Here is a 26,062-nt window from a genome sequence, read left to right as displayed (position 1 = left end):
TCCTTGGCCTGGTGGTCTGACCCCATGCCAAATAACAAGTTAGGCCCCCTGACCCTGTTGGTCATGGTGGGGTTACTCCAGCTCTGGGTAACCTCTTTGGGTAAGCTAGGGGTGACCCTGGCTAAGATAAGATTAGCAGAGGTGGATACCTCTGACCTCAAAATAGAGAGAATGGGTGAAGACATAAAAAGCACAGACAAGAGGCAGTTCAGACTAGGTCCTATCACTGTGGAAGTGGGTCAGTTCCCCAGAGGGAATGACCTGAACAGGAGGATGTAAGGCAGAGTAGGCCCTGCAACAAACCAGCCATTTCCTCTACTCTTCCTCGCCTGACAGACTAGGAAGACTCTTCCAGCGTTGGCTGAGTCTCCTGGCCTGTGGGCTGGGGGCGGCTTGTGTAAAGAAATGGCTCCCTGTTGCAGTTACCCCCCACTTTTTGCCTGATACTGATGCTGACTTGACTGAGAAGTGTGCTGGGACCCTGCTAACCAGGCCCCAGCACCAGTGTTCTTTCACCTAAAATGTACCATTGTTTCCACAATTGGCACACCCTGGCATCCAGATAAGTCCCTTGTAACTGGTACCTCTGGTACCAAGGGCCCTGATGCCAGGGAAGGTCTCTAAGGGCTGTAGCATGCATTATGCCACCCTAGAGACCCCTCACTCAGCACAGACACACTGCTTACAAGCCTGTGTGTGCTGGTGAGAACAAAATGAGTAAGTCGACATGGCACTCCCCTCAGGGTGCCATGCCAGCCTCTCACTGCCTATACAGTATAGGTAAGACACCCCTCTAGCAGGCCTTACAGCCCTAAGGCAGGGTGCACTATACCATAGGTGAGGGTACCAGTGCATGAGCACTGTGCCCCTACAGTGTCTAAGCAAAACCTTAGACATTGTAAGTGCAGGGTAGCCATAAGAGTATATGGTCTGGGAGTCTGTTTTACACGAACTCCACAGCACCATAATGGCTACACTGAAAACTGGGAAGTTTGGTATCAAACTTCTCAGCACAATAAATGCACACTGATGCCAGTGTACATTTTATTGTAAAATACACCACAGAGGGCACCTTAGAGGTGCCCCCTGAAACTTAACCGACTATCTGTGTAGGCTGACTAGTTTTAGCAGCCTGCCACAAACCGAGACATGTTGCTGGCCCCATGGGGAGAGTGCCTTTGTCACTCTGAGGCCAGTAACAAAGCCTGCACTGGGTGGAGATGCTAACACCTCCCCCAGGCAGGAATTGTCACACCTGGCGGTGAGCCTCAAAGGCTCACCTCCTTTGTGCCAACCCAGCAGGACACTCCAGCTAGTGGAGTTGCCCGCCCCCTCCGGCCAGGCCCCACTTTTGGCGGCAAGGCCGGAGAAAATAATGAGAAAAACAAGGAGGAGTCACTGGCCAGTCAGGACAGCCCCTAAGGTGTCCTGAGCTGAAGTGACTCTAACTTTTAGAAATCCTCCATCTTGCAGATGGAGGATTCCCCCAATAGGGTTAGGATTGTGACCCCCTCCCCTTGGGAGGAGGCACAAAGAGGGTGTACCCACCCTCAGGGCTAGTAGCAATTGGCTACTAACCCCCCAGACCTAAACACGCCCTTAAATTTAGTATTTAAGGGCTACCCTGAACCCTAGAAAATTAGATTCCTGCAACTACAAGAAGAAGGACTGCCCAGCTGAAAACCCCTGCAGCGGAAGACCAGAAGACGACAACTGCCTTGGCTCCAGAAACTCACCGGCCTGTCTCCTGCCTTCCAAAGATCCTGCTCCAGCGACGCCTTCCAAAGGGACCAGCGACCTCGACATCCTCTGAGGACTGCCCCTACTTCGAAAAGACAAGAAACTCCCGAGGACAGCGGACCTGCTCCAAGAAAGGCTGCAACTTTGATTCCAGCAGCCTTGAAAGAACCCTGCAAGCTCCCCGCAAGAAGCGTGAGACTTGCAACACTGCACCCGGCGACCCCGACTCGGCTGGTGGAGATCCAACACCTCAGGAGGGACCCCAGGACTACTCTGATACTGTGAGTACCAAAACCTGTCCCCCCTGAGCCCCCACAGCGCCGCCTGCAGAGGGAATCCCGAGGCTTCCCCTGACCGCGACTCTTTGAACCTAAAGTCCCGACGCCTGGGAGAGACCCTGCACCCGCAGCCCCCAGGACCGGAAGGACCGGACTTTCACTGGAGAAGTGACCCCCAGGAGTCCCTCTCCCTTGCCCAAGTGGAGGTTTCCCCGAGGAATCCCCCCCTTTCCTGCCTGCAGCGCTGAAGAGATCCCGAGATCTCTCATAGACTAACATTGCGAACCCGACGCTTGTTTCTACACTGCACCCGGCCGCCCCCGCGCCGCTGAGGGTGAAATTTCTGTGTGGACTTGTGTCCCCCCCGGTGCCCTACAAAACCCCCCTGGTCTGCCCTCCGAAGACGCGGGTACTTACCTGCAAGCAGACCGGAACCGGGGCACCCCCTTCTCTCCATTCTAGCCTATGTGTTTTGGGCACCACTTTGAACTCTGCACCTGACCGGCCCTGAGCTGCTGGTGTGGTGACTTTGGGGTTGCTCTGAACCCCCAACGGTGGGCTACCTTGGACCAAGAACTAAGCCCTGTAAGTGTCTTACTTACCTGGTTAACCTAACAAATACTTACCTCCCCTAGGAACTGTGAAAATTGCACTAAGTGTCCACTTTTAAAACAGCTATTTGTGAATAACTTGAAAAGTATACATGCAATTTTGATGATTTGAAGTTCCTAAAGTACTTACCTGCAATACCTTTCGAATGAGATATTACATGTAGAATTTGAACCTGTGGTTCTTAAAATAAACTAAGAAAAGATATTTTTCTATAACAAAACCTATTGGCTGGATTTGTCTCTGAGTGTGTGTACCTCATTTATTGTCTATGTGTATGTACAACAAATGCTTAACACTACTCCTTGGATAAGCCTACTGCTCGACCACACTACCACAAAATAGAGCATTAGTATTATCTCTTTTTACCACTATTTTACCTCTAAGGGGAACCCTTGGACTCTGTGCATGCTATTCCTTACTTTGAAATAGCACATACAGAGCCAACTTCCTACATTGGTGGATCAGCGGTGGGGTACAAGACTTTGCATTTGCTGGACTACTCAGCCAATACCTGATCACACGACAAATTCCAAAATTGTCATTAGAAATTGATTTTTGCAATTTGAAATTTTTCTAAATTCTTAAAAGTCCTGCTAGGGCCTTGTGTGTTAAGTCCCTGTTTAGCATTGTCTTTTAGAGTTTAAAAGTTTGTTAAAAGTTTGAAATTAGATTCTAGAAACAGTTTTAGATTCTTTAAAAAGTCTTCCAACTCTTAGCAAAATAATGTCTGATACAGAGATGAATGTGGTGGAACTCGACACCACACCTTACCTCCATCTTAAGATGAGGGAGCTAAGGTCTCTCTGTAATATAAAGAAAATAACCATTGGCTCCAGACCTACCAAAATTCAGCTCCAGGAGCTGTTGGCAGAGTTTGAAAAAGCCAACCCCTCTGAGGATGACTTCACAGAGGAAGAAATTAGTGACTTGGAGGGCAATTCCCCCCTTCCAGTCCTAAATAGGGAGACCAGGGCCTCTCAAGCCCTGTCTCCAAAAATAATAGTCAGAGATGCTGGTTCCCTCACAGGAGAGACCAACACCTCTGAAATCACTGAGGATAACTCCAGTGAAGATGACCCCCTGTTAGCCAGGATGGTCAAAAGATTGGCTTTGGAAAAGCAGCTCCTAGCCATAGAAAGGGAAAGAAAAGAGATGGGCCTAGGTCCCATCGATGGTGGCAGCAACTTAAATAGGGTCAGAGATTCTCCTGACATCCTAAAAATCCCCAAAGGGATTGTAACAAAATATGAAGATGGTGATGACATCACCAAATGGTTCACAGCTTTTGAGAGGGCTTGTGTAACCAGAAAAGTAAACAGATCTCACTGGGGTGCTCTCCTTTGGGAAATGTTCACTGGAAAGTGTAGGGATAGACTCCTCACACTCTCTGGAAAAGATGCAGAATCTTATGACCTCATGAAGGGTACCCTGATTGAGGGCTTTGGATTCTCCACTGAGGAGTATAGAATTAGATTCAGAGGGGCTCAAAAATCCTCGAGCCAGACCTGGGTTGATTTTGTAGACTACTCAGTAAAAACACTAGATGGTTGGTTAACTGGAAATGAAGTGTGTGACTATGTTGGGCTTTATAATTTGTTTATGAAAGAACACATTTTAAGTAACTGCTTCAATGAAAAGTTGCATCAGTATCTGGTAGACCTAGGTCCAATTTCTCCCCAAGAATTGGGAAAGAAGGCAGACCACTGGGTCAAGACTAGGGTAACCAAAACTTCCACTGGGGGTGAACAAAAGAAAGGGGTTCAAAAAACTCCCCAGGAGAAAGTGGGTGACACTAGAAACAAAGAAAAAGAGTCCTCTGTAGGCCCCCAAAAACCAGAACAGGTGGGTGGGCCCCAAGACACAACCCAAAACAAAGGTGGGTACCAGGGTAAGAACTGGGATGCCACTAAAGCATGGTGCCACAACTGTAAACAGTCTGGGCACCACACCAAGGACACTTCTTGTCCCAAAAACAAACCCCAGAACACGATTCCAGGGGTAACCAGTGTAGCCATGGGAGATGACTCCTCAGATGAGGAGGTCTTCATAGCCTTCAACTGGAAACAGGGCCCAACAGGTGAGTTGGAGATTCCAGAGGGAAGTAGACACTTCCACCACCTACTGGTGAATGGGATCCCAACCACTGCCCTGAGAGACACTTGTGCCAGTCACACTATTGTGCATGACAGGCTGGTGCTCTCAAACCAGTACATCCCAGGTGAGACTGCCAGGGTAAGAGTTAGCCTAGACAGGGTCACTAAGAGGCCTGTGGCTTTAGTACCCATAGAAGTGGGTGGCACTCTTAGCTGGAGAAGGGTAGTAGTCAGTACAGACCTCCCCCTTGATTGTCTCCTTGGAAATGACTACCCAGAGGTTAGTCAGAGCCCAAGAGAGGAACTGGTCCAGTGCCAGTCCTCTCCCAAGGATTCTGGAAGTCCTGCCTCTGCAGTAAATGCAAGCAGGCCCCAGAAGAAGAAGAAAAGAAAACAGAGTAGGAAGGGTGGACAACCTTTAGCCAAGGTTACAGCAAGCCAAGGAGATTCTGCTCCAGTAGGGGAGAACTCCAAAAATGGCCCTGATAAAGTCCAACCTGACCCACAAGAAGTCCTGGCTAGTCAGGCAACTGTTAAACCTGAGTGGGTGGCTCCTCAGCTAACAGAAGAAAGAGTGGAAGAAGGGTGTTTACTACAAGATGTGGTAACCCCCCACTCTAATACAGCAGACAGGCAACCTGAACCCAAAGAGGCCTGTAACTTAGCCCCTTCCCTTGTAGGTGAAGAGCTAAAGGTGTGGTTCTGGGCACTGACAGCTGTCAGTGGCCTCTGCTGGGTGTTAGCCTTTATGGCTACACTATCCTTGGCCTGGTGGTCTGACCCCATGCCAAATAACAAGTTAGGCCCCCTGACCCTGTTGGTCATGGTGGGGTTACTCCAGCTCTGGGTAACCTCTTTGGGTAAGCTAGGGGTGACCCTGGCTAAGATAAGATTAGCAGAGGTGGATACCTCTGACCTCAAAATAGAGAGAATGGGTGAAGACATAAAAAGCACAGACAAGAGGCAGTTCAGACTAGGTCCTATCACTGTGGAAGTGGGTCAGTTCCCCAGAGGGAATGACCTGAACAGGAGGATGTAAGGCAGAGTAGGCCCTGCAACAAACCAGCCATTTCCTCTACTCTTCCTCGCCTGACAGACTAGGAAGACTCTTCCAGCGTTGGCTGAGTCTCCTGGCCTGTGGGCTGGGGGCGGCTTGTGTAAAGAAATGGCTCCCTGTTGCAGTTACCCCCCACTTTTTGCCTGATACTGATGCTGACTTGACTGAGAAGTGTGCTGGGACCCTGCTAACCAGGCCCCAGCACCAGTGTTCTTTCACCTAAAATGTACCATTGTTTCCACAATTGGCACACCCTGGCATCCAGATAAGTCCCTTGTAACTGGTACCTCTGGTACCAAGGGCCCTGATGCCAGGGAAGGTCTCTAAGGGCTGTAGCATGCATTATGCCACCCTAGAGACCCCTCACTCAGCACAGACACACTGCTTACAAGCCTGTGTGTGCTGGTGAGAACAAAATGAGTAAGTCGACATGGCACTCCCCTCAGGGTGCCATGCCAGCCTCTCACTGCCTATACAGTATAGGTAAGACACCCCTCTAGCAGGCCTTACAGCCCTAAGGCAGGGTGCACTATACCATAGGTGAGGGTACCAGTGCATGAGCACTGTGCCCCTACAGTGTCTAAGCAAAACCTTAGACATTGTAAGTGCAGGGTAGCCATAAGAGTATATGGTCTGGGAGTCTGTTTTACACGAACTCCACAGCACCATAATGGCTACACTGAAAACTGGGAAGTTTGGTATCAAACTTCTCAGCACAATAAATGCACACTGATGCCAGTGTACATTTTATTGTAAAATACACCACAGAGGGCACCTTAGAGGTGCCCCCTGAAACTTAACCGACTATCTGTGTAGGCTGACTAGTTTTAGCAGCCTGCCACAAACCGAGACATGTTGCTGGCCCCATGGGGAGAGTGCCTTTGTCACTCTGAGGCCAGTAACAAAGCCTGCACTGGGTGGAGATGCTAACACCTCCCCCAGGCAGGAATTGTCACACCTGGCGGTGAGCCTCAAAGGCTCACCTCCTTTGTGCCAACCCAGCAGGACACTCCAGCTAGTGGAGTTGCCCGCCCCCTCCGGCCAGGCCCCACTTTTGGCGGCAAGGCCGGAGAAAATAATGAGAAAAACAAGGAGGAGTCACTGGCCAGTCAGGACAGCCCCTAAGGTGTCCTGAGCTGAAGTGACTCTAACTTTTAGAAATCCTCCATCTTGCAGATGGAGGATTCCCCCAATAGGGTTAGGATTGTGACCACCTCCCCTTGGGAGGAGGCACAAAGAGGGTGTACCCACCCTCAGGGCTAGTAGCAATTGGCTACTAACCCCCCAGACCTAAACACGCCCTTAAATTTAGTATTTAAGGGCTACCCTGAACCCTAGAAAATTAGATTCCTGCAACTACAAGAAGAAGGACTGCCCAGCTGAAAACCCCTGCAGCGGAAGACCAGAAGACGACAACTGCCTTGGCTCCAGAAACTCACCGGCCTGTCTCCTGCCTTCCAAAGATCCTGCTCCAGCGACGCCTTCCAAAGGGACCAGCGACCTCGACATCCTCTGAGGACTGCCCCTACTTCGAAAAGACAAGAAACTCCCGAGGACAGCGGACCTGCTCCAAGAAAGGCTGCAACTTTGATTCCAGCAGCCTTGAAAGAACCCTGCAAGCTCCCCGCAAGAAGCGTGAGACTTGCAACACTGCACCCGGCGACCCCGACTCGGCTGGTGGAGATCCAACACCTCAGGAGGGACCCCAGGACTACTCTGATACTGTGAGTACCAAAACCTGTCCCCCCTGAGCCCCCACAGCGCCGCCTGCAGAGGGAATCCCGAGGCTTCCCCTGACCGCGACTCTTTGAACCTAAAGTCCCGACGCCTGGGAGAGACCCTGCACCCGCAGCCCCCAGGACCGGAAGGACCGGACTTTCACTGGAGAAGTGACCCCCAGGAGTCCCTCTCCCTTGCCCAAGTGGAGGTTTCCCCGAGGAATCCCCCCCTTTCCTGCCTGCAGCGCTGAAGAGATCCCGAGATCTCTCATAGACTAACATTGCGAACCCGACGCTTGTTTCTACACTGCACCCGGCCGCCCCCGCGCCGCTGAGGGTGAAATTTCTGTGTGGACTTGTGTCCCCCCCGGTGCCCTACAAAACCCCCCTGGTCTGCCCTCCGAAGACGCGGGTACTTACCTGCAAGCAGACCGGAACCGGGGCACCCCCTTCTCTCCATTCTAGCCTATGTGTTTTGGGCACCACTTTGAACTCTGCACCTGACCGGCCCTGAGCTGCTGGTGTGGTGACTTTGGGGTTGCTCTGAACCCCCAACGGTGGGCTACCTTGGACCAAGAACTAAGCCCTGTAAGTGTCTTACTTACCTGGTTAACCTAACAAATACTTACCTCCCCTAGGAACTGTGAAAATTGCACTAAGTGTCCACTTTTAAAACAGCTATTTGTGAATAACTTGAAAAGTATACATGCAATTTTGATGATTTGAAGTTCCTAAAGTACTTACCTGCAATACCTTTCGAATGAGATATTACATGTAGAATTTGAACCTGTGGTTCTTAAAATAAACTAAGAAAAGATATTTTTCTATAACAAAACCTATTGGCTGGATTTGTCTCTGAGTGTGTGTACCTCATTTATTGTCTATGTGTATGTACAACAAATGCTTAACACTACTCCTTGGATAAGCCTACTGCTCGACCACACAACCACAAAATAGAGCATTAGTATTATCTCTTTTTACCACTATTTTACCTCTAAGGGGAACCCTTGGACTCTGTGCATGCTATTCCTTACTTTGAAATAGCACATACAGAGCCAACTTCCTACATTGGTGGATCAGCGGTGGGGTACAAGACTTTGCATTTGCTGGACTACTCAGCCAATACCTGATCACACGACAAATTCCAAAATTGTCATTAGAAATTGATTTTTGCAATTTGAAATTTTTCTAAATTCTTAAAAGTCCTGCTAGGGCCTTGTGTGTTAAGTCCCTGTTTAGCATTGTCTTTTAGAGTTTAAAAGTTTGTTAAAAGTTTGAAATTAGATTCTAGAAACAGTTTTAGATTCTTTAAAAAGTCTTCCAACTCTTAGCAAAATAATGTCTGATACAGAGATGAATGTGGTGGAACTCGACACCACACCTTACCTCCATCTTAAGATGAGGGAGCTAAGGTCTCTCTGTAATATAAAGAAAATAACCATTGGCTCCAGACCTACCAAAATTCAGCTCCAGGAGCTGTTGGCAGAGTTTGAAAAAGCCAACCCCTCTGAGGATGACTTCACAGAGGAAGAAATTAGTGACTTGGAGGGCAATTCCCCCCTTCCAGTCCTAAATAGGGAGACCAGGGCCTCTCAAGCCCTGTCTCCAAAAATAATAGTCAGAGATGCTGGTTCCCTCACAGGAGAGACCAACACCTCTGAAATCACTGAGGATAACTCCAGTGAAGATGACCCCCTGTTAGCCAGGATGGTCAAAAGATTGGCTTTGGAAAAGCAGCTCCTAGCCATAGAAAGGGAAAGAAAAGAGATGGGCCTAGGTCCCATCGATGGTGGCAGCAACTTAAATAGGGTCAGAGATTCTCCTGACATCCTAAAAATCCCCAAAGGGATTGTAACAAAATATGAAGATGGTGATGACATCACCAAATGGTTCACAGCTTTTGAGAGGGCTTGTGTAACCAGAAAAGTAAACAGATCTCACTGGGGTGCTCTCCTTTGGGAAATGTTCACTGGAAAGTGTAGGGATAGACTCCTCACACTCTCTGGAAAAGATGCAGAATCTTATGACCTCATGAAGGGTACCCTGATTGAGGGCTTTGGATTCTCCACTGAGGAGTATAGAATTAGATTCAGGGGGGCTCAAAAATCCTCGAGCCAGACCTGGGTTGATTTTGTAGACTACTCAGTAAAAACACTAGATGGTTGGTTAACTGGAAATGAAGTGTGTGACTATGTTGGGCTTTATAATTTGTTTATGAAAGAACACATTTTAAGTAACTGCTTCAATGAAAAGTTGCATCAGTATCTGGTAGACCTAGGTCCAATTTCTCCCCAAGAATTGGGAAAGAAGGCAGACCACTGGGTCAAGACTAGGGTAACCAAAACTTCCACTGGGGGTGAACAAAAGAAAGGGGTTCAAAAAACTCCCCAGGAGAAAGTGGGTGACACTAGAAACAAAGAAAAAGAGTCCTCTGTAGGCCCCCAAAAACCAGAACAGGTGGGTGGGCCCCAAGACACAACCCAAAACAAAGGTGGGTACCAGGGTAAGAACTGGGATGCCACTAAAGCATGGTGCCACAACTGTAAACAGTCTGGGCACCACACCAAGGACACTTCTTGTCCCAAAAACAAACCCCAGAACACGATTCCAGGGGTAACCAGTGTAGCCATGGGAGATGACTCCTCAGATGAGGAGGTCTTCATAGCCTTCAACTGGAAACAGGGCCCAACAGGTGAGTTGGAGATTCCAGAGGGAAGTAGACACTTCCACCACCTACTGGTGAATGGGATCCCAACCACTGCCCTGAGAGACACTTGTGCCAGTCACACTATTGTGCATGACAGGCTGGTGCTCTCAAACCAGTACATCCCAGGTGAGACTGCCAGGGTAAGAGTTAGCCTAGACAGGGTCACTAAGAGGCCTGTGGCTTTAGTACCCATAGAAGTGGGTGGCACTCTTAGCTGGAGAAGGGTAGTAGTCAGTACAGACCTCCCCCTTGATTGTCTCCTTGGAAATGACTACCCAGAGGTTAGTCAGAGCCCAAGAGAGGAACTGGTCCAGTGCCAGTCCTCTCCCAAGGATTCTGGAAGTCCTGCCTCTGCAGTAAATGCAAGCAGGCCCCAGAAGAAGAAGAAAAGAAAACAGAGTAGGAAGGGTGGACAACCTTTAGCCAAGGTTACAGCAAGCCAAGGAGATTCTGCTCCAGTAGGGGAGAACTCCAAAAATGGCCCTGATAAAGTCCAACCTGACCCACAAGAAGTCCTGGCTAGTCAGGCAACTGTTAAACCTGAGTGGGTGGCTCCTCAGCTAACAGAAGAAAGAGTGGAAGAAGGGTGTTTACTACAAGATGTGGTAACCCCCCACTCTAATACAGCAGACAGGCAACCTGAACCCAAAGAGGCCTGTAACTTAGCCCCTTCCCTTGTAGGTGAAGAGCTAAAGGTGTGGTTCTGGGCACTGACAGCTGTCAGTGGCCTCTGCTGGGTGTTAGCCTTTATGGCTACACTATCCTTGGCCTGGTGGTCTGACCCCATGCCAAATAACAAGTTAGGCCCCCTGACCCTGTTGGTCATGGTGGGGTTACTCCAGCTCTGGGTAACCTCTTTGGGTAAGCTAGGGGTGACCCTGGCTAAGATAAGATTAGCAGAGGTGGATACCTCTGACCTCAAAATAGAGAGAATGGGTGAAGACATAAAAAGCACAGACAAGAGGCAGTTCAGACTAGGTCCTATCACTGTGGAAGTGGGTCAGTTCCCCAGAGGGAATGACCTGAACAGGAGGATGTAAGGCAGAGTAGGCCCTGCAACAAACCAGCCATTTCCTCTACTCTTCCTCGCCTGACAGACTAGGAAGACTCTTCCAGCGTTGGCTGAGTCTCCTGGCCTGTGGGCTGGGGGCGGCTTGTGTAAAGAAATGGCTCCCTGTTGCAGTTACCCCCCACTTTTTGCCTGATACTGATGCTGACTTGACTGAGAAGTGTGCTGGGACCCTGCTAACCAGGCCCCAGCACCAGTGTTCTTTCACCTAAAATGTACCATTGTTTCCACAATTGGCACACCCTGGCATCCAGATAAGTCCCTTGTAACTGGTACCTCTGGTACCAAGGGCCCTGATGCCAGGGAAGGTCTCTAAGGGCTGTAGCATGCATTATGCCACCCTAGAGACCCCTCACTCAGCACAGACACACTGCTTACAAGCCTGTGTGTGCTGGTGAGAACAAAATGAGTAAGTCGACATGGCACTCCCCTCAGGGTGCCATGCCAGCCTCTCACTGCCTATACAGTATAGGTAAGACACCCCTCTAGCAGGCCTTACAGCCCTAAGGCAGGGTGCACTATACCATAGGTGAGGGTACCAGTGCATGAGCACTGTGCCCCTACAGTGTCTAAGCAAAACCTTAGACATTGTAAGTGCAGGGTAGCCATAAGAGTATATGGTCTGGGAGTCTGTTTTACACGAACTCCACAGCACCATAATGGCTACACTGAAAACTGGGAAGTTTGGTATCAAACTTCTCAGCACAATAAATGCACACTGATGCCAGTGTACATTTTATTGTAAAATACACCACAGAGGGCACCTTAGAGGTGCCCCCTGAAACTTAACCGACTATCTGTGTAGGCTGACTAGTTTTAGCAGCCTGCCACAAACCGAGACATGTTGCTGGCCCCATGGGGAGAGTGCCTTTGTCACTCTGAGGCCAGTAACAAAGCCTGCACTGGGTGGAGATGCTAACACCTCCCCCAGGCAGGAATTGTCACACCTGGCGGTGAGCCTCAAAGGCTCACCTCCTTTGTGCCAACCCAGCAGGACACTCCAGCTAGTGGAGTTGCCCGCCCCCTCCGGCCAGGCCCCACTTTTGGCGGCAAGGCCGGAGAAAATAATGAGAAAAACAAGGAGGAGTCACTGGCCAGTCAGGACAGCCCCTAAGGTGTCCTGAGCTGAAGTGACTCTAACTTTTAGAAATCCTCCATCTTGCAGATGGAGGATTCCCCCAATAGGGTTAGGATTGTGACCACCTCCCCTTGGGAGGAGGCACAAAGAGGGTGTACCCACCCTCAGGGCTAGTAGCAATTGGCTACTAACCCCCCAGACCTAAACACGCCCTTAAATTTAGTATTTAAGGGCTACCCTGAACCCTAGAAAATTAGATTCCTGCAACTACAAGAAGAAGGACTGCCCAGCTGAAAACCCCTGCAGCGGAAGACCAGAAGACGACAACTGCCTTGGCTCCAGAAACTCACCGGCCTGTCTCCTGCCTTCCAAAGATCCTGCTCCAGCGACGCCTTCCAAAGGGACCAGCGACCTCGACATCCTCTGAGGACTGCCCCTACTTCGAAAAGACAAGAAACTCCCGAGGACAGCGGACCTGCTCCAAGAAAGGCTGCAACTTTGATTCCAGCAGCCTTGAAAGAACCCTGCAAGCTCCCCGCAAGAAGCGTGAGACTTGCAACACTGCACCCGGCGACCCCGACTCGGCTGGTGGAGATCCAACACCTCAGGAGGGACCCCAGGACTACTCTGATACTGTGAGTACCAAAACCTGTCCCCCCTGAGCCCCCACAGCGCCGCCTGCAGAGGGAATCCCGAGGCTTCCCCTGACCGCGACTCTTTGAACCTAAAGTCCCGACGCCTGGGAGAGACCCTGCACCCGCAGCCCCCAGGACCGGAAGGACCGGACTTTCACTGGAGAAGTGACCCCCAGGAGTCCCTCTCCCTTGCCCAAGTGGAGGTTTCCCCGAGGAATCCCCCCCTTTCCTGCCTGCAGCGCTGAAGAGATCCCGAGATCTCTCATAGACTAACATTGCGAACCCGACGCTTGTTTCTACACTGCACCCGGCCGCCCCCGCGCCGCTGAGGGTGAAATTTCTGTGTGGACTTGTGTCCCCCCCGGTGCCCTACAAAACCCCCCTGGTCTGCCCTCCGAAGACGCGGGTACTTACCTGCAAGCAGACCGGAACCGGGGCACCCCCTTCTCTCCATTCTAGCCTATGTGTTTTGGGCACCACTTTGAACTCTGCACCTGACCGGCCCTGAGCTGCTGGTGTGGTGACTTTGGGGTTGCTCTGAACCCCCAACGGTGGGCTACCTTGGACCAAGAACTAAGCCCTGTAAGTGTCTTACTTACCTGGTTAACCTAACAAATACTTACCTCCCCTAGGAACTGTGAAAATTGCACTAAGTGTCCACTTTTAAAACAGCTATTTGTGAATAACTTGAAAAGTATACATGCAATTTTGATGATTTGAAGTTCCTAAAGTACTTACCTGCAATACCTTTCGAATGAGATATTACATGTAGAATTTGAACCTGTGGTTCTTAAAATAAACTAAGAAAAGATATTTTTCTATAACAAAACCTATTGGCTGGATTTGTCTCTGAGTGTGTGTACCTCATTTATTGTCTATGTGTATGTACAACAAATGCTTAACACTACTCCTTGGATAAGCCTACTGCTCGACCACACTACCACAAAATAGAGCATTAGTATTATCTCTTTTTACCACTATTTTACCTCTAAGGGGAACCCTTGGACTCTGTGCATGCTATTCCTTACTTTGAAATAGCACATACAGAGCCAACTTCCTACACGCCCATACTGCCATACCGGCAGACAAAGGCCTAAATTTAGGGTGCACTTCAGAGTGTAGTTGGGATGTCCATAAACTGTATAATATGGTCTGACTAAAGCCCAAAAACTAAGTCAATTCGGCAGATGAAGCCAGGATCTCCAGCTTTCCCCTTTTCAGAACTGGACAACACACAGGTGATTAGGAAAAGACCAGCATCAGGAAATGGCATCAGGCCTCCGAGTGGGCCTTAGATCGTTTCATCAAGCAAGAAGGGGACTTCTGCTTCCTGTGGTCATTCTTTTGTTTTTTTGCAGTAAGATCCCTTGGTGGACTGTTCCCTGTCTCGTTTGGTGTCTTACCTCAAGGAGGGGAAAGGGACTGTTCAGGTGTTTTGTTGCACGCCCTAACCAAAAAATGTTTAAAGTCCTGCTCCTTGATTGCCACTGGTTGAAACAAAGAGTAAGAGTTCGCGCTGACGGACCACAGTCAAATCTAAGACACTACACACAAATAATGAAGAGAAAAGATGGTAGCAGTGGAATAATATATGTCGCACTTCCCTTAGGTAGACAGTAAAAAATTTCAACAGACTGCTCAACAGATGGAGATACTATGCTGCCAAATTAGTGTCATAAAGTGCGAGAGACGATTCCACATCAACATGAAGCACACCCAGAGCAGATCAAACTGTCCCAAAATAGTAAATGACCATCGAGTAAGTCCAGTTAATACGCAAGTTCAGTAGTAAGATTGAGATGTTTATTCCAGAAGAATCAGGCAGCCGACATGTGTTTTGTCTTTGATGACGTTTTCAAGGCTTCAAAGATACATTGTCCAACATACATAAACAGGCCATAGTAAAAAAAAATCCTTCTAGGTACACCATTTACCCACAACAAAACGTGTCATTTGTGTGTAAAATGCAAAAAAAGCCAATACCGAAATTAGCACCCAAGAGTGTGAGCAGCTAATATGGATGAGAGATTCAAAGATCAAGTACAAGAGAGCAACTGCTAGGGGTAAACGTTTTCCAAATACAATGTGACACCTGTGGGACATTCGTAAGGTGAGGAATAAATGAGAAGTAGTTTCCATCAGGACAAAAGTTTGCAGACCCTCTTTCAATTCTTTAACAAAATCAACTAACAGATAATTTTTTGGCCAGGAAAGTACACAACCACCACTTCAAACATGTCTCCACATACCTAAATGCAAAGCTACATTAAAATCCTGTTTACATTTTTCCAGGTGATGTGTTAAGTGTTGCTGCACGGTAAAAATAAAACATCCCACAATTTAATTTGTTAAAAACGTCTTTATAATATATACATGAAACATTTGGTAAGAAACTAAGCACTGTTTGACTTGGGAAAACATACATTGTGACAACACTGAATTAAATTAAAACGAACAATAAAAACAAATAGTTTGAAACGCATTCCATTTCATTTGGCAACATATTTATCATGACACTGCATACAACAGTAATAAAATAAAGCATCAGGAAAGAAACAGTGCCATAGCTCTTGTCAAATGAAAACTGCTTGGAAAAATATTCTGGAAATAGCACCAGATTTCATTTTGTAAATATGTATATAATACACAACATTAACACTGAAGCCTTATTTTTCTTATTCTGTTTTAAAAAAAAAGAAAGCTTAGCTCCAGCAAATCAATAGAATGTGAACTAATATGTACAGATCCAAACGTTTTGAAACTATCAAAGCTGTTCATTCATAACCAGTCTGTTAATTACCTGTTCTAATAGGCAAGCTGAAAACTATATTTGGTATCACCCAAGTTAGTATTGCACTATATGAAAGTGAGAAATACCTTACAGATTCAAACAAACCAATAACACTTTTTGTTGATTTTCTTATTTACCCCAGTTACCAATTGTAACAAAACATTTTTTTTCTACTTTAAGGAACATTAGTATCAAAAACACACCAATATACACTGGCAGTTTAAACTACTACAATATGATTAATGTTGGATTAAGGCATTCTAGGAGGATTTCAGTGTTTTAATTTGTGGAGTTCTGGTGAATAAAGATGTTAAAGTGTTTCTACCAATGTCTAAGTTAAACAAATTAAACATATTATGTAATACTCTCCCTAGAATAACTGTTTAACACTGGTAACATTTAGATTCTTAGTGTACAACATATTTTACATAACTATGTACAAATTACATTACAAAGGTATGGTACAGTATACTGGGAGATCTTAAGTTAGGTTTATTACATTAAGAGACTTTAATTATCAAATGCAATATGTCACTTGGAATCCCTTAGCCCAAGGTTCAGATTCATTACTCTAGATAACAAATACAAAACACAACAGTGGATTTGGTTTTGGGACCTCAACAAAAGTAGTTTCTCTAAAACATCTATATTCTAAAAACGAAAATGTCTGCATTTGAAGTAATGCTGGTAAAACAAAAAGACAAAGTAAAAAACAAAATCACTGCTGTTTCCTTCGTTTTATTTGTGTTTCCTCTTGGGCCTGCTGGCCACGTGTTCGCGCAGGTTGAGGACTGGTTTCTCTCCTACGTTTCATGGAGGATCCTGGCTGAAGTTTTGACCTGCAGTTATAGAATGAAACAAGATGACAAACTGTGATGAAAAGCTGGTAATCGATTGTTTAACAGGCGTTTAATACTGCAGATACAAATATATTTACAAAAGCCTAAAAATACATTAAACACAAATTAAGACTCAGAAATAATGGGCCAAGACTTCAAACCTGGATGCATTTTAAGGTTTGGTCTAAAGGCAATGTAAGCAGTCCCAGGGACTCTAGTAACCATTAAACATAATAATACATAATAAATTACAATACATATACATAGTGGGGCTTTGGGTGGTCGTATTTCAGGCATGTTTCAGTGGGAGTGTTATTCACAGGTTGCATCAGCCCACAAAGTATTCATACATAAAGAGGGCAATGGGTCACCCTGCTTCGGAACTTACCTTTGCTGGGAGTGTCATTCATACTTTAGACCAGAACACTGGCCAGCCCCTTAGGTAACTTGAGTGTCAGCACGTAGATGACTATAGGTTCAATTATGACAAGGACTGGCTGCTCATTAGTGGCTCATTCTTGCTGCTGGACTTTATCAGTAAAGAAGGTGACAATCTTTGCCTATTTCTTTAAAAGATTCAAAACTTTCTGTCACTTTAGTGGGGATGATTTCTCTTGTTTACTCCAATATGCTTACCTCTGTATCAGAAAGGCTAATGCCAACAGAAAAAACTAATATCTGTAGCCATCCCCTGACATTGGAGAGCTCCTTGTGTGTGGAGCAACCGCTGCGGACTGGAGATGTTCTACCATCACGTGCCATCCCTTGTAAAGAAGTATGCTCTCTATTTATGCGCTCTGTGAGCCATCAAGGAAATGTGCTATGGCCACTTTCAAAGCAATGCACTCACATCAATAAGTAATCACACAAGGTTATGCACTGTGACCTTGCGTACTGCTATTTTGGAAGCGTTGACTACAGGCTAAGCATCAGAGCATTGGGAGTAAAGAAAATGAATGTTGCGAAAGCGCCTGCTTTTTAAGGAATGATTTAAAAGATTGTACTACTAATCATCGGACATCAAGTTATAGTGAGATGTAGACTGAATCCATTTCGTAGCTTTCTGTTACTATTCATAACTTTTCCTCCTAAAACATTCTGATCGAAACCCTTTTAAGGAATTTTAGTACTGGTATAACATCAGATAGAGAACTATAGTTGGTAACCTTCTTGTAATCTTATTGTTACCTAAATATCACAGTTATCTGAATATATTGGATTTTAACCTAATGTAAAATGTGTGTGATGAACACCTTCAACCTTACTCTCCACAAACATTTTTACCAACAAATGCAGATGCTCAAATGAAATGGATGAAGTGGAGAGAATATATTAGCACTACCTGTACATTCAAGGAGGAGGATTTAAGACTGGAAAGTAAATACAAATGTACTGCATTTCATAAGCGAGAGATTGAAAGTGTACAACTGAACAGAAAAGAAACCCAGAGAACTAGGTCAAGAAGTCATATTTGCGCAAACACTTGCGGAATTAAATACATACTTTTCTCCAGCTGTTTATGTGGCTATAGACTGCAACAATCTAACCAAGGGGTGCAAAATAAAGGCGAAAATGTGTTTGATTATGCCACTTCACTTCACAAACTGGCATTGGCATACTGAATTGGATCCTGATGATCTCATTAGAGACCAAATCATGCACACTAATTATCCCAAATAATCAAGATAGGCTATGGGTAGATGGAGAATTAAATCTGAAAAAGTATTAGTTATACTAAAATAAAACAAAAAGCAGAACGTACAGGTAAACCTGCAAAAGCCATTTAAACAATGAAGAGAATAAAGGTAGTAGGAAGATAAACAAGACACATTCAGTGAGTCAAGGAAACATCTAATGAAGACCAATTTCAATAAAGAAAATCCAGAAGGTATTGCAAGGGAGATAAATTAGGTGTGGAGGTTCGGATCATCTAGTGAGTAGCAAGAAGTGTCCTGTTTTAAACTAAAAATATTTAGGATGTGGAATCAAAAGGGTATGCTAAAAAAGGTATGATAAGGTTGAACACATTGTGGAAGAGGAGGTGGATAAATACCATGGTTCAGAAAACAGTATAGAACCAAAAGTATGCGAGGAAGATGACTGTATATTGAGTGCTGGAGAGAATACGTTAGGAAATAATGGATCTGTAAAGAAAACAGCTGGCTGTGAATTAATATTCCTGATTCGGGAACAACTTACTAAACAGTTTATAGGAAGAAACCGAATAGTATTTTAAAATAAAAAACATTTGGGAGAAAACTCAGAGCAAATCATGTGGATCCAGAGAGTTTTATTGGAGGACACATAGAGATGTAAGAGTTCAGTAAGCTTATATTTGAATTGAAAGACGGGCAGGCAGAATGTAAATTATACATAGCAGAAAAGGGACCAGAAATTTTAGGATGAAGAGACCAAAGAGAGCTAGGAATGATATTTAATCCCAACAGGCATGCGCCAGTGATGTCTGTAAGGGAGGAGAGATCCTACATTTTATTTCAGGAAATATTGGAATGCTTGAAGGATTATAGTGCAACATTATACTTTTTTTTTTTTTCAACCATGTATTTACAACGCAGAAAATATTCCAACATCCATCTGAAATGAGGTGGAGCAATGTTTAATAAAATTACAAGATGCTAGTGTAATTGAACAGGTAGAAACCTCTTATTGGGTAGTAGCCCTGGTTGTAGTGACACTGGCCAATGGTAAAGTAAGACTGTGTATTAACTTAAGGAACCTTAATAATAAAATATTTATAGCCAGATTACCCCTTACCTACAATTAATGGGTACTTGTCATTAATCAAGGGCATTAAGTGGTTTTCCGCCATTGACTTAACCGCGACATATAAACAGGTGTCTCTTCACTCAGAATGTAAAAGGTTAAGCCCCTTCATAATGCACATAGGATGTTTCCGCTTCTTGAGAGTTCCATATGGGTTAGTGTGAGCTGCTGCTATTTTTCAAAGGCTGATGTTTGTCTTGTTCAGGAATACAGAAAACAAAACTTTTTTCAAGATGATAGTCTAGTTATGGGAAAATAAAAGGTGAAATATGATGCTAAGGTTAGAGAAATGCTGAAAATATTGGAGAACATGGTTTGACAGTAGAATATTCCTAAAGTAAAATTACAAAAAGGAGTAATGTATTTGAGACATTAAGTGACAAGTGAAGTAATTAAACCAAAAACATAACTTAAGGGAGGCTGTCATAGATGCACCAGCACTAAAGAATAAGGATGACAGGTGATCTTTCCTGGGTCTTGCTGAATGTTTTTCTGTATTTGCTAACAACTTTGCAGATAAAGCATATCCTATTCGGAACTTGCTGAAGAAAGAAAAGAAATCAGAATGGTCACTTGAACGCCGTGAAGCACTGAATAAACTTTTCACTGCAGGTGAAAGAAATACAGGAAATAAAATGTAATGAATGTTGTGGTGCTAGCTTTCTGGAGGAAGCAGTCCATGGTATAAGTGAAAAGGAGCGGGAAGAGAATATAGATGAAGATAGTACATTAATCGCAGAGTGCAAATTTGCTAGGAAGGTTTGTCGCTGAAGGAAGAAACAAAGGGCTGTATGCTTTTTGGTAAGAAGGAAGAATAATTCTCACTGAGAGTATCATTGAGAGTAGCATATTGGCCATGAGGGAAATCTAGAAATAATAAAAAATGAAGGACAGAATCAGTTGTTCATACTGGTGGCCAGGACTAGATAAGGAAGTAATTACTGTGGCCAGGAATTGTATTGAACCTAAGCATTCAGACAAAACTCATGTTACACTCAGGCCATTTTTGTGTTCCATTAACAGTTCTAACATGCCCTGGGAAAAACTTAGAAATGACGTCATGGGAGCTTTTCAGGTAGACAATGGAGACATTAAATATTTTATAGTAATGTTAGGCCATTTTCAAAGTGGCATGGATTTCCATTGAGCATAAAGCCCTTACCCTCGAACAAGCTCTCAGAAACAAGCCTAAACTTTCTGATGCCTTTCCTAAAATTTTAGTCAACTATAGGACACAAATATGATGTAATGCATGATTTAGCCAAGCTGGCTGACTTGTGAGTTCTAGCAAACACAGTAATAATGCACCCCATAATTCCAGATTTCCCAACTATTAAAATCTGGTGAAATTTGTGTGGAAAAGGCACAGTAAACTGACATGTGTTGTGAGAACCTGGTCTAATAATATTAAATCCTGTGATACATTTCTTAGGGGACCCTAAAGGTGAAAGTTGAAACACTACGGCTTTGCTGCGCCTTGAATTAAGTGATATTCCCAGTATCTGTAATTTCAGGTGCAGGAATACAGAACCACTACATTGGAATTCCTGCACCGCTTAGACTGGGACCATTAATGTCAATTCGGCACACCTTTGATGCTATGAATGTCACTAGAAAGCTATGACACCCCTAGAGGTATCAGGTCTGAACAGAATTGAGGTTTAGGCAAGGACCCTGGGTGTTCTGTTGGTCTGAACCCCAAATCAGAAAGAATACTTCTCCCTGAAGGGTATCTGGAGGGCATTTTATCCAGGGACAGCAAATGCCACAAAAACATCATGTTAGGCATGTGTGTCAGATACAAGCCTGTACATGAGAATTGATGCTTCTCAAAAAACAACAAGGATTCCTCCGCACGGTCACTAACTTCCAACTAATCTCTGGTATTGCCCAAAATGAGATCAGTGGCAGTTTTGAGAGGGAAGGGTATTAGTAAAATGAGCAACAGGGGAATGGATTTCTTCAGACTGTCAAATCATCATAAACTGACAAATAGACAGAGGCACAAATTCAAAGACATGCATGCAAACTGACCATCTTTGAAAGATCCTGCATTGAGAGAAACAAAGCTTATCATTGTCTCCCAGTTCAATGCTCCAAAACGGTCTGCTGTGTCTTGGGCTTTCCCAGAACATGGAACAACGTTATGGAACACTGCCTGTACCCTTGAGTAACCAACCAACTCAGTATTTTAAGCACTCCCTAAAATGCCACTTTCTTGAAAAATATGTAATTCACCCTCCTAACAGACTGGTGCTCCTTCAATGTTATTTGTGAAACTATTTACTGAATCGGACTCTAAATATTTGATTTGTCAGATCACTAATCTTCATAAGTTGTCTCAAATGTGGAAAAAGCAAGCTCTGCTAATACACCTTTCAGACGCAGAACAAGAATAACATTTAGAATGTTCTTGACTTGAACTGGTGTTAAACTTTTCCTTTTCCATTTAGTAACTATTTATAAAGCATTGCTGTAATGATTACTACCTAAAATTCTAAAGCCTTGCTATTTATTGTATTAGAAATACCGGGGATTCTTGTGAGGCGGCTCTGGTGCACATTTGGCCCAAGTTGTGCCAATATAAAAGTTTTAAAAACATAAATAAAATAATAAGCACAATCCTCCATCCCCCCTTAGAATGTTGACGGTTTCATCACGTGGCCATGCAAATTGGATTCATTAGCATTAAAGAATAACAGAATAGCTGTTTAGTTTTGCACAAGGCAATATCTAGTTCGATCCCTTACACCTTTTTATGTTTGATGTTTTAATTTCATGTATTCTTGGTACAATTTGTTATAGGTAGATAGAACAACAATGGCCCATATGGTACCAAGATGGAGTGGGGATCTTTTTAGTGTGATACGTTGCCCTGGATGTACACAGCCAGAAAAGTGAACATCATCCTCACATGATGGTTCACCCAGGAATATCCTGGGAAGAGAGCTCTAAAAGAAGAGAGCTGAATAATTAGCGTTCACCTCATTCACAAAGGTTTGTGGAATGACAGATAAGCCTTGAAGGAAATGCCTCCTGCCTTACTGAAAATACACAACATTACATTTGTAGAAATTCAACTTGCATGTAAATCTTATTCAGCTGCCAGCTAATGTCACAATTAGTTGCTTCTAAGGTCCGGTAGAAAGGCACAAATGAAATGAGAGAGGCAAACTACTGCTTACAGTTGTGCTTTAACTTACAATATGGTCCAGACCACTGCTCGTTGGTGGAATGCTTTTTTATATTCCTGATGCCTGAATCCCTAAAAGAAGGCATGGATGTAATCTTATCAAGTAAACCACTATTAATGTTTTATGTTTCTTCATCACAATAGTTAGAATATAATGGCTTCTTCCTGATGGGCTGGAGGAACCGGGGTTAGGGATGTAGTACTAACTGCCAGCACATGTAACTCAACCCGGACTACTTTTACATTTCTGATCCCCCATTTGCCAAGATCTTTAATGTCCTTATTTGATAGTGCCTCTTGGGAAGAATAGGAAGTATATTCTGGCTTAAAAACATATTAATGGTAATATTACTGTTACAGGTTTGGGATGATCGTTGTTGTTTCACAAATCACATCTATCAAGGTTTATGATCCTTAACACTTACATCTCTGCTCTGGGCAGTCTAAGCATAGTACACCTTGTTTAGATCTAGCCTGATTTAAAGAATATAAAAGGCAAAAATAATGACATTTGCAGTTTAACTTCTGTTGCAGAGTATATTCTCCCTCGTTTTCCGGTGAGACAGCATGATGGGAACAAATTTAGCGCATGCTGCTACAGCTGTTGATGACCCAACCTCCAATGACTGTGCTGGTGTCCTTCTCCCTCTTGCATCCTTTATCTTCCACTGCGTCTGTCAATCAATCAATCAAAAAATGTATAGAGCGCGCTACTCACCCGTGAGGGTCTCAAGGTGCTGGTGGAGGGGGGGTGGGGGGGGTCGGGGCAAGGTGGATTACTGTTCGAACAGCCACGTCTTGAGGTTTTTTCTGAAGAGCAGGAGGTTCTGAGTCTTGCGGAGGTTGGTGGGGAGGGAGTTCCAGGCCTTGGGGGCGAGGTAGGAGAAGGATCTGCCTCCGGTGGTGGCGCGTTGATTGCGGGGGACTGTGGCGAGTGCGAGGTTGGCAGAGCGGAGGTGGCGAGTGGGAGTGTGGAAGTTCACTCTTTTGTTGAGGTAGGTTGGTCCAGTGTTGTGGAGGGATTTGTGTGCGTGAATTAGGATTTTGAAGGTGATCCTCTTGTCGATCGGGAGCCAGTTAAGGGATCTGAGGTGTGAGGAGATGTGTTCATGGCGTGGGGGGTCCAGGATGAGACAGGCAGCTGTGTAATGGATCCTCTGGAATTTGCGTTTGAGTTTGAGTGTGGTGCCGGCGTAGAGGGTGTTCCTGTAGTCTACCCTGCTGCTGATGAGTGCGTGGGTGAGGGTCTTTCTGGTCTCTATGGGAATCCATTTGAATGTTTTTCGCAGTATGCGGAGAGTGTTGAAACAGGAGGAGGTGATGGCGTTGATTTGCTGGGTCATGGAGAGGGAGGGGTCAAGGATGATGCCGAGGTTACGTGCGTGGTTTCAGGGGGTTGGTGGGGAGCCTAGGGCGGTGGGCCACCAGGAGTCGTCCCATATGGTTTTGTTGGGGCCGAAAATGATGATTTTGGTTTTGTTGGAGTTGAGCTTGAGGTGATTGGCTGTCATCCATGTGGCGGTGTCAAGGAGTGTAGCGTGGAGGTTGGTTTTGGCGGTGGTGGGGTTAGGGGTGAGGGAGATGATGAGCTGGGTGTCGTCTGCGTAGGATATGATTGTGATTCCGTGAGGTCGGAAGACATTGGCGAGCGGGGTCATGTAAATGTTGAAAAGGGTAGGGCTGAGGGAGGACTCTTGGGGGACTCCGCAGATGATTTTGGCGGCTGTGGAGTGGAAGGGAGGGAGGCGGACTTTCTGGGTTCTTTCGGTGAGGAAGGAGGTCAGCCAGTCTAGGGCCTTGTGTCGAATACCTGCGTTGTGGAGGCGTGTGCGGAGTGTTTGATGGCAGACAGTGTCGAAGGCAGCGGAGAGGTCCAGGAGGATGAGTGCGACGGTCTCGCCCTTGTCGACTCTGGTACTGATGTCGTCAGTACATGCTATGAGGGCGGTCTCAGTGCTGTGGTTCTTGCGGAACCGAGACTGGGAGGTGTCAAGTGTGTTGCTTTCCTCTAGGAAGTGGGACAGGCGGGTGTTCACTAGTTTCTCAGAGACCTTGGCGGGGAAGGGGAGGAGTGAAACAGGGCCAGCTTTGGGCTTTTTCAGGAGTGCAGTGACTTCTGCGTGCTTCCAGGGGTCTTGGAAGGTGGTGTTGTCGAAAGAGCTGTTGATTATGTTGCGAAGCTTGGGGCGATGGTTGGGCTGGCTTTGTTGTAAATGCGATGGGGGCAGGGGTTCGAGGGGGAGCCTGAGTGGATGCAATTCATCGTTTTTCAGTTTCTTTGTCGTTGGTAGGGGCCCAGGTGAGTAGTAGGTTGGGGGTGTGGGGGAGGAGGGTCTTTGCTGGTCGAGTTGGTGGTGTGTGTGGCGGGTGCTTGTGGTGTGAAGCTATTGTGTATGTCTAAGATTTTGCAGTGGAAATGGTTGGAGAGGGAGTCGCAGAGGAGTTGTGTGTGCATGGGGTCTATGTTGCTGGCTTTAGGTTTGGAGAACTCTTTGATGAAGGTAAAGTGTTCCTTGCTGTTGTGAGAATTACTGTCTATGCGTTCCTTGTAGTATGCTCTTTTGGTGGTGCGTATGATTGGTGGTGTTTGCGAGTGGTGGTTTTGAGGGTGGAGAAGTTAGTGGTTGAGGGTTTCTGTCGCCAAGCTTTCTCTGCTTTGCGGCATTCACGCTTGGAGGCTTGGAGTTTTAGTGGTGAACCATGGGGCGTTCTTAATGTTGCGAGTGGTGATGTTTCTTCTGAGAGGGGCAAGTGAGTCTGTCTGTCACAGCAAGGATGGACTTGTAGGTTGGGTTTTCTGGCAAATAACGGCTAGCAAGTGAAAAAACAAAGTAACAGCGCTTCTGTAAGATACTGAGGGGATCAGTGCTGCTTTGGCCACCAACGACATTTAGATGTCCCAGGTGCCCAGTGTGTAGCATGGATAGATTCTCCTTCTTGAATTTTGTCTTAAGGCAAAATCACCAAATTGCCTTTTCACATTCAACAGTCTCCCCATGTAGGAAAATGCCTCTTTTGACATGGCCATCTCCCCCTACTTCACTTTGTGCCTGGTTTATGGTGTCATTTTGACTGAACATGCACTGGGTTCCTGCAAATCAGGACTCCAGGGCCAGATCTATCCCCCCCCCAAAACTGCACAGTTGTTTTTTTCACCACTGGCAAAACCTTTAGCACCCACTGTAAGTCCCTAGCAAATGGTACCTCTGGTACCTAGGGCCTGGGCTACTAAGAAGGGTCCCTAAGGGCTGCAGCACGAATTGTGCCAACCTAAGGGACCTCTGACCAAGCACATGACAGGCTGTCATTGCCGGCTGCGTGTCTTGGTGCTGTAAATGTGAAAACATGACATGACACACAGCCTGTGTGCCATGTTCCCTAAACACTGCATGCAATATATGTAAGTCACCCTTGTAGCAGGCCCTACAGTCTTAAGGCAGGGTGCATTATATTACATAAGGGCATATC

The 26,062-nt window shown here is 45.7% G+C and overlaps 1 protein-coding gene across 1 annotated transcript in view; it reads right to left on the bottom strand.

The window, feature by feature from the left end:
* Positions 1-14,776: 14,776 nt before the first annotated feature.
* The window catches only part of BOD1L1 (biorientation of chromosomes in cell division 1 like 1), a 301,369-nt gene continuing 290,083 nt past the window's right edge, over positions 14,777-26,062 (bottom strand). Inside the window, exon 19 of the mRNA XM_069202707.1 lies at positions 14,777-16,617. Coding sequence (XP_069058808.1) covers positions 16,497-16,617 — 121 coding nt within the window. The 3' untranslated portion in view covers positions 14,777-16,496. The remainder of the gene's footprint in view (positions 16,618-26,062) is intronic.

Source organism: Pleurodeles waltl, chromosome 1_2 (assembly GCF_031143425.1).
Source record: "Pleurodeles waltl isolate 20211129_DDA chromosome 1_2, aPleWal1.hap1.20221129, whole genome shotgun sequence".
Lineage (NCBI taxonomy): Eukaryota > Metazoa > Chordata > Amphibia > Caudata > Salamandridae > Pleurodeles > Pleurodeles waltl.
The sequence above is the reverse complement of the archived record's forward strand: the minus strand, read 5'-3'. Positions and strand labels throughout refer to the sequence as shown.